General features: G+C 40.8%; 1 protein-coding gene and 1 pseudogene across 1 annotated transcript in view; one reads left to right on the top strand and one right to left on the bottom strand.

The window, feature by feature from the left end:
* Positions 1 to 1,010, bottom strand: LOC102866296 (annotated as a pseudogene).
* A 7,134-nt stretch (positions 1,011 to 8,144) lies between these two features.
* CEPT1 (choline/ethanolamine phosphotransferase 1) overlaps positions 8,145 to 9,735 on the top strand; it is a 44,906-nt gene continuing 43,315 nt past the window's right edge. Inside the window, exon 1 of the mRNA XM_006899292.1 lies at positions 8,145 to 8,558. Coding sequence (XP_006899354.1) covers positions 8,220 to 8,558 — 339 coding nt within the window. The 5' untranslated portion in view covers positions 8,145 to 8,219. The remainder of the gene's footprint in view (positions 8,559 to 9,735) is intronic.

Raw genomic sequence — 9,735 nt, 5'->3', positions numbered from 1 at the left:
ATCATTTGCTGGCTTCCGGAAATGATGGTCCATAACAGAGTCTTCAGCATGAGCCTCTTCACTCTTCGACTTATGAAGAACAAATCCTTTCTTCTACTGTCCATCAGCACCTTCATTTGGTTTTCAGATATTAAATTCTACTTTAGCCCGGTCTTTATTCTGAATAGCCTTCCACTCATCCAATGTCATTTCTTTTGGACCCTCTTCCTTTACCTCTTCAACTTCATTCTCCTTATTCTCAGTGTCTGCCACTGGATGTTCTTCACCTTCAGGTGTTTCCTCAGTCACATTTGATTGCTCCAAGTCACTGCAATTATAAGACATTGGTTTCTGACTGTATTTGGGGCACTCTTAACTCATCTTTGACAGTTCCCCAGTTGTGAGATCCGCTACCTCCACGTTTGTCTTCGTGCTTCAGACCAGATCTATCACTTCCACTATGCCTATCAGATTCACGTTTGCCACGAGAATCAAATCCCATTCCATGTCCACGGCCTCCTCGACCTCTTCCTAGACCACCACGACCTCGAAGAGGCCGGTCAATAATTGGTCTATCAACTGAAAATTCTCCTCCTTCACCCTTTTCTTCAAGTGGTTTTTCAAATCGTCTTTCCCGGGGTGGTCGCCTTTCTGGTCTTCTATCAATTATTTTCCCAATTAATTTCCCTGCCCCCTGAAGTTGTTGATCAGGTCTTCTTCCAACCCATCTGATTCCTTCTTTCTTAAGTGCCACGGGGTGGCTGCGTCACCTCCTTCTTGTCAACCACGCCAGCATTGGGGGGCAGCGGGTTCTTGCTGTCCTTCTGGGACTCTTTATGCAGCTGTTTGGCTGCTGCGTTAGAGTTGGTCTGGGCTGCAGCCTGAGCTATGCTTTTGGCCCCGGGGCCCCTAACGCCAGCCCCACCAGCTTCTTTTTTCTTGTTCTCTGCCGGCTTCAACACCTCATCAAATAACTGGTCGAATCGGTTGGTAACCACGCAGCTGAAGCCTTCCTGTAAGTGCCCAGGCATGATGGTGGCTCGGCGGCGCGTTCCTCCACGGATTGCAGTGGGCCGTGCCAAGCAGAAAGCGCCTGTTTCACCTCTTCCCACAAGATTCCAGAATATATTCTATTGTTCTTTTGGCAGTCCAAGGGATATTTAGTACTCTTCTCCGACACCATAGCCCAAAGGCCTCAATTCCTCTTCTGTCATCCTTATCCATTGTCTAGGTCTCAGATGCATAGCAAGTGATTGGAAAAACCATGGTCTGAATTTAGAAGTTTTGGGTTGATGGAGAAAATGTGAAGATAGTTCAGCCATTCACTATATCCCACGCCCTTCTGACATAAGTATGGGACATTTTCCCTTACATTTAATGAGCTAAAACAGTATTGTAATTTGTTACTGCAAAGTCTGTAATTTATTTAGAAGTCCTGAGTTTTACTTAAATTCAGGATGCCATTTGGGAGGCCATATCACGTTTAGTTGTTATGTCTCCTTAGGCTCATCTTGATTGTGTCTATCAGTCACTATATCTGTCCATCTGGTTAAGGATCATCCTCTCCTTCACTGACCCTCCACCTTTGTAAGTGTGATGTCCCTCGCCAAGGAACAGTCTCTCCTAGCAACATGCCTAAAGTATGTGAGATGAAGCTTTATCATCTTTGCCTCCAGGAGACATCTGGCTGCACTGGCAGTCTGGGATATTCAGTCCTCTTCTGTAATACCACAGCTCAAAGGCATAAATTCTTCTGTCATCCTTATTCATTGTCTAGCTTTCAAGTGCATAGCAAGTGATTGCATAGATCATGGTCTGAATCAGATAGTAACAGTCCTCAAACTGACATCATTGATCCTCAGTAATTTGGAAAGGTCCCTAACTACAGACTTTCTCAGTGTCCTGATTGCCTGACTGCTGATACCAAGGGTGTTGATTGTGGATCCAAGTATGATGAAATTTTGACAGCTTCCATAAGAATTTTTGTTTTCTTGACATTGAAATGCAATCCATATTGAAGGCTGTATTCTTTGATCTTCTGCAACAGATGCTTCAAGTCTTCCTCACTTTCAGCGAGCAGTGGTGCGTCATCTGCATAAGGCAGGTTATTGCTGAGTCTCTGATCTTGATGCCACATTCTTCTTCCTAGAGTCCACCTTCTCAAATAATTTGCTCAGCATACAGATTGCATAGGTATAACCAGAGAAAGAAGTCTTACTGAAGGTCATTAAAAAACACAGTGGAGAACTGCTGGAAATTTAAACTGCATTCAGAAGAGACAAAGAACCAGGACATCAAGGCTTATTTCAAATGCATCCTTATTGAAAGCAGAGAAGACCAGGAAGATGTTTACTTGTATTGACTATGCAAAGGTAGTCAACTGGGTGGACCATAATAATTTGTCATTAACGTTGACAAGAATGGGAATTCCAGAACGTTTATTTGCGCTCAAGAGGAACCTGTACAAGGTCAAGCACGAGTTTAAACAGAACAAGGGAATGCAGAATGTTTTATGATCAGGAGATGGGTGCATCCAGATTGTATTCTTTCATATCAAACTGTGTGCTGAACAGATCATTCCAGAAGCTGGATTAGAAGAATGTGGCATCAAGATTGGAGGAAGATTCATTAACAGCATTTAGTATACAGATGGCACAGTCTTGCTTCTCTGCAGAAAGTGAAGAAGACTTGAAGCACTTAGTGGATTACACCTCAGTGTGAAGAAAACAAAAATCCTTTTGGTTGGACCAGTAGGCAACATCAGATAGGAGAAAAGATTGACGTTGTCAGTGATTTAATTTTACATGGATCCACAATTAACACCCTTGATGGCAATAGTCAAGAAATCATAGGGCAAATATTCTGTTGGGACCTCTTTAAAGTATTAAGAGCAAGGATGTCAGTTTAACGACTGAAGATGCTCCTGACCCAGTGTATGGCGTTTTTATTTGCTTCATATGCGTATGAGTTAAACCATGAATAAGGAAGACCAAAGAATTGATGGCCATTGATGTGTGGTGTTGGTGCAGAGTATTGAATATACCATGGACTGCTAGAAGAATAAAACTACCTTGGAGGAAGTGCAATCAGGGTGCTCCTTGGAGGAAAGGATAGTGAAATTTTATCTCACATACTTTAGATCTGTTGTCAGTAGGCACCAGTTCTTGGAAGAAAGACATCATGCCTTCATGGAAAAGAAGAGGTTTACATGGAAGAATGGAAGACCTTCAATGAAATGGATTGACACAGTGACTGCAACAACGGGCTCGAGTGTGGAAGAGATTGTGAGGATGGTGCAGGAAAGAATGAAGTTGCTGTCTGTTGTTCATGAGATCACTGTAAGCCTTAGTCAACTTTATAGTACCTATCAATAACAGGAGTTACAATTAATGGGGTGAGAGGGGGCTTTGTGTCTCATTCTCTAAAGTGCAGCATTTCTAGGAATTTTACTTTATTTTTTGAACAGATTTTGACCAAAAGATCAAAGTATACCTCTCTTGTTCAATACCACTACTCTTTTAGTTCTACTGACATTCTCCCCCCCCCCCTTTTTAAAGATTTCACTTCTTTCTTCTGCTCACTGTGGATTTCCCACAAGGTTCTTTGTACTTTTCTTTCTTTAGCATTTAAGAACTATTACACTTTCTAATCTTAAGCTTCTAAATTGATGATTTGGGATTCTCAAATATTACTCCATTGCAAATTATGGAATCACTTTCGAGAACACAGTTTTGGGTCTTTTCCTTCCATCAGGACTAACTCCTGAAGCTAATAAATGGTGGGTGCCTTCATTTTAATTCCTCATGGCCATGTGGTGAGACTTATAAGATCCCTGAGTCCAGAGGCTCAGAGGGTGTCTTCTCATGCAAAGGAAAGGATTTTGTGTTCTCCTGTGAGAACGTGGATTCTTTCCTCTAGAACGCCTCTGAGATATCACTCTATGAGTTCCTTCTTTTGTGTCCTATAATAAAGATATCATCAAGAGGTAATGTTCTCATTGAGCTCTCAGAGTAATTTTGGCAAATTATTGGACCTAAAGGAGCAGAAGGAGCTGGTTGTTCTGAAGTGGAGGGAATCATGTGGACTCCAGGCTTTGTAGTTACTACCTGATGACCTATAACCCTAAGTGGCTGGGAAATCTGCATGGACAGCTGGGATCTGAACTGAACAGGAAAAGAAAGCTGAGATTTACATAGAATCCACTTGACATATGAGGTGGAATTTGTTACCCACCAGACAATTTTGTATCAGAGGTGAGTGATCTTAGTCTCCCTTGACTGATTGGTACAACTGATAAGTGAGTAGTGTTGAAAGTAGTATAAGTTTGTATCTGTCAACTCCTTTTTCCTCCTCCAGCCTTCATAATCTGTGAACTTGGAGAAACGATAAAAGTTATACAAGTGTTCAGGTCTTTTGTTCATAGGGTCACTATGAGTTGTTTACGACTCGACAGCACTTAACAACAACAACCTTCATCTGTAAACCCTGACCACTTTCTATTAAAAAAGAAATAAAAATAAACTAGAAATTGATTACCTTTGATGTTTCTTTCTTATGACCCTAGTCTGTTTTGAGGAGCTCTAGGGGCTTACTGGTAAGAACTTGCACTGCCAACCCAAAAGCACATGGCTTTGAATCTACCAGCTGGTCCAGGGGAGAAATATGGGCAGTTTCCAGCTCAACTATTTGCTTCTTGGTCAACTATGAGTTGGTTCCAACTCAAAAGTATATAATAACAACATCTGTCTACGTTCCCACCCTTCAAACCATTGAGATCTGCAAACTAGTGTATTAGTTTTTTTTTAATTTTTATTTTTTTACTTTATTGTAGCTAATGTTAGATGGATCTTGGCTGAAAGCAGGGAGTACCAGAGGAATGTCTATCTTTGCTTCATTGATTATACAAAGGCATTTGTGTGGACCATAACAAACTGTGGCTGACTCTGAGAAGAATGGGAATCCCAGAACACTTGATCGTGCTAATGCAAAACTTATACTTGAACCAAGAGGCAGTCATCAGAACAGAGCAAGGAAACACTGCATGGTTCAAAATTGGGAAGGGCGTACACCAAGGATGTGTCCTGTCTCCATACCTTTTCAACCTGTATGCAGAACAGATCATCTGGGAGGTTGGGCTCTATGAGGAGAAATGCGGCATCAGGTTTGGTGGAAGATCTATCAACAATCTGCAGATGACACAACCCTGCTTGCTGAAACTGAGGACGACCTGAAGCGCTTGCTGCTGAGGGTCAAGGACTACAACCTTCAATATGGATTGAGGCTCAATGTCAAGAAGACAAAGATTCTCACCACTGGACCAGTTGGCAGCATCAGGATGGATAGTGAAGAGATTGAGATTGTTCACAGCTTTAGTCAGCTTGCCTCCAAAATCAACACTCTTGGCACCAGCAGCCAGGAAATTAAAAGACGTATTGCAACTTGATGGCACATAACAACAACTATTGCGATGGGAAAGTCTGTTGTTAGGGACCTCTCTAAAGTACTGAAAAGCAATGGTGTGTCTCTGGAGACTAAGGTGCATCTGGTACAGGCCATGGTCTTTGTAATCACTTTTTATGTGTCAGAGAGCTGGACAGTGACCAGGGTGGATAAAAGGAGAATTTATGCTTTTGAGCTTTGGTGTTGGAGAAGATTGCTGAGGATACCATGGACTGCTAAGAAAACAAACAGATTCATCTTGGAGAGGATTAAACCGGGCTGCTCCTTGGAGGCAAGGATTCTGAGGCTCCGTCTGACATACTTTGGACATGTTGTAAGAAGAGACCGGTCCTTGGAGAAGGACATCATGCTTGGGAGGGTGGAGTACAGGTGCGGAGGGGAAGGCCCTCTGGGAGATGGATTGATTCGGTGACTGGAGCAATCGGGATGAGTGTGTCGGAGACAGTGAGATTGGCACAGGGCAGAGCATAGTTTAAAGCTGTTGTACATAGGGTCTCTGTGAATTGCAAGCAACTCGATTGCACATAACAACAGCAGCTTTTTAAATTATACTAGTTTATTTACAAAATATGAACTAATTTTTAAGTACTCTTGCTACTTTATCCATTCTGAATAATAGATATAAAACTCTATTAATCGTGAAAATGTGCTCGCCTATCTTAAGCTTTTTAACCTATAACAATTATATTATTGTTAATGTTTTGTAAAGTAAAAATATTTCAAGGATTAAATTCATTGTGTTTTATTAACATTCATTACATATATTGTTTATTTTTCAGTTCATTAGGCTATTCTAATAATGTTGTTTTTGTGTGCTTTTGAGTCACCTGTGACTCATAGCAACCCTATGTACAACAGCCCTAAACCCTGCCCTATCCTGTGCCAACCTCAGTGTCTCTGACACTCCTACCCACATTACCCCAGTGACTGAATCAATCCTTCTCATTTAGGGTCTTCCTCTCCTGCACTGTCCCTCCACAATCCCAAGCATGACATCTTTCCCCAAGGACTGGTCCCTCCTTGCAACGTGTCCAAAGTATGTCTAACGAAGCCTCAGAATCCTTGCCTCTAAGGAGCAGCCTGATTTAACCCTCTCCAGGATGAACCTGTTCATTTTCTTAGCAGTCCCTGGTATAGTCAATACTCTTCTCCAACACCACACCTCAAAGACATCAATTCTCCTTCTTTCCTCTCTAGTCATTGTCTAACTCTCTGATGCATAGCAAGTGATTGCAAAGACTGTGGCCTGTATTGGGTGCACTTTAGTCTCCAGAGTGACACCATTGCTCCTCAGTACTTTGGAGAGGTCCCTAACAGCAGACTTTACCAGTGCAATACATCTTTTAATTTCTTGGCTGCTGGTGCTAACAGTGTTGATTGTGGAGCCAAGCAAACTAAAGCTGTTAATAATCTTGATCTCTTCACCATCTATCATGATGCTGCCAGTTGGCTCAGTGGTGAGAATCTTTGTTTTCTTGATGTTGAGCTTCAATCCATATTGAAGGCTGTAGTCCTTGACCGTCTGCAACAAGTTCCTCAGGTCCTCAGTTTCAGCAAGCAGGGTTGTATCATCTGCATAATGCAGATTGTTGATGACTCTTCACCAATCGTAATGCACATTCATCTTCATACAGTCCAACCTCTCAGATAATCTGTTCTGCATATATGTTGAAAAGGTATAGAGATAGGACACATCCCTGGCGTACGCCCTTCCCAATTTTGAACCATGCAATGTTTCCTTGCTCCATTCTGACAACTGCCTCCTGGTCCAAGTATAGGTTTCACATTACATATCTAAAATCCGCTGCTGGAAAATCTATTTCCAACTCATAGAGACTTTCCATTGGGTTTCTTAGTTTGTAAGTCTTTATAGGAGGAGACTACCCATCTTTTACAAAGCAGCTAATAGATTCAACCTGCTGTCTTTCATTTTAGCACTCTGACATGTTCTGCTTTATACCACCAGAGCTCTTTGATATATATATATATATATATGCATGCTGTTGTTATGGGCTGTCAGTTGACTGTCTCAAATAGACACTATGGACAGCAGATCTGAACCTGTCATGCTCCAATCCACTGTGTCATTCCTTCTGATTGTGGGTCTTTCTTTCTCTGACCCTCTGCCTTTTCAGTGTAATGTCTTTTTCCAAGGCCTGGCCCTTCCTGACAACATACCTGTAAAGTATCAGAGTTTCACCATCCTTACTTCTAATGAGCACCTGGGTTGTTCTAAAGGCTCTGAGAATTGATGAACTACTTGGACGTGCTCACTATGCTAGGAAATTTGGAAGAAAGCTGCTGGCCAACTGACTGGAAAAGTTCTGTATTCTCATTCCAATACATGTATGTTGTTATCTATGTTTAACTATACATGTAAAAGGATTAGGTGCATTTTTTACTTTATTAAATGGTCAACCTCAGGTAGTACTACTATTTTTTTTTAACCTTTACCTGATATTATCATCTAAAAGTGAAGTTATATAACTTCTTTTGGATCACACTAGTAATGTATTAACTAGATCTGGATTGCAGTGCAGCTTAGTAGGCCACCAGAGCTCCAAAATCCCAGATTTTCTGATTCCTAGTTGACATTTCTAAGTCTATTGGTAATTTGATGTGTTATTTTATTGTTTGTTGGGAGTTTTTTAAGTGTTGATTATATAATATATACATAGTGACTGAAAAATATATTTTCTTTTTACAGATAAAGACCAACCAGCAAAAGCTATAATCCTTAAGATAAATTACTGTCTCCAGCTAAAGGAAAACCAAGATCCATGAGTGGGCATCGCTCAACAAGGAAACGATGTGGGGATTCTCACACAGAGTCCCCCGTGGGCTTTGGGCATATGAGTACTACAGGATGTGTATTAAATAAATTGTTTCAGTTACCTACACCTCCGTTGTCAAGACACCAACTAAAGCGGCTAGAAGAACACAGATATCAGAGTGCCGGACGATCCCTACTTGAACCCTTAATGCAAGGATATTGGGAATGGCTAGTTGGTAGAGTTCCCTCCTGGATTGCCCCAAATCTCATCACCATCATCGGACTGTCAATAAATATCTGTACAACAGTTTTATTAGTCTTCTACTGCCCTACAGCTACAGAACAGGTAAGAATTAGTATCTAAATGCATGTTAGCATTTGTTAGGTATAAGAGCAGTTTAGTTGGGATTGTGGATCATTTTAGCTAAAGGGAACATGATATGACATCTTTTTGAAAATCTCATGTATACTGTTGCTAAGAAGTAAAGGGTAAACTCTCATCCTAATAGATAAATAAATACCAGGGATTAGCTGTTGCCTTTAAAAGAGAAGGGGCAGACGGAAATCAGTATTCTTTAAAAGAGTTTATCTTTTTTTTTTTTTTTTGTAACATCCAAATCCTTCACTCAGTTATTGCTGTTGAGTTGGAACCGATTTATAACTGACCTTACAGTGGGTTTCAGAGGCCATAAATCACATAGGAGATTTCCCATCTGTCTTCTGAGAAGCAGCTAGTGAATTCTGACCACTTGCCTTTGGGTTGGCAATACAAATGCTCTCTCCCCAGGCCACCAGAGCTCCCTGGTACTTGACAAAGTTTAACATGAGAAAAATCTTTGGTATTTGAAGTAGCTATAAAAGACTTTTCTCAAAAGTGTTTTTCTCTTCATCCCATTGAGAATGATTGAATATCTGTTTTCTCTTGTTGTGAACATGTGGTTGATAAACAAACAAAAAAATTTAGTCTATTGCTGACAAGTTGATTCCAGCTCATTTTTACCCTCTACAATAGTGGAACTTAGGCTTTTCAAGGCTGCAAATCTTTATGGAAGTAGACTGGTATGACCTTAGCTGTATCTCTGTTATTCTAACAAAGCAAAGGAGATACAGGATAAAAGTCTATAATACATTTCCTATTCCACTTCGTGCTCTGACTTAATTAAGAAAACTTGATTTTAATTATGGCCTTTCTCTCTATGAACTTTCTCAAATTCGAACCTGTGTGCGGCTATAACCAAATCTGTAAACTAGAATCAGACTAATTGCTGTTTGCTGTTGAGTAGATGTTAACTCATGACAGCCCCGTATGTTTTAGAGTGAAACTATGTTTTCCATGAGTTTTCTGCCATTTGGAAATAGATCACCAGGCCTTTCTTCTAGGGTATCTCTGGGTAGATTTAATCTACTAGCATTTAGGTTTAATAGCCAAGGATTTCATAATTTCCACCATACAGGAGTCCTGTTACTTTCTCTGTCCATTATTTAAAACAAAACCCAAAAATGGAGCCCTTGATCAAAAGGGT

This window comes from Elephantulus edwardii, unplaced genomic scaffold (assembly GCF_000299155.1).
Source record: "Elephantulus edwardii isolate Elephantulus edwardi_28Jun2011 unplaced genomic scaffold, EleEdw1.0 scaffold00252, whole genome shotgun sequence".
Taxonomy (NCBI): domain Eukaryota; kingdom Metazoa; phylum Chordata; class Mammalia; order Macroscelidea; family Macroscelididae; genus Elephantulus; species Elephantulus edwardii.
Note: the sequence above shows the minus strand (reverse complement) of the source record. Positions and strands in the feature narration are given on the sequence as shown.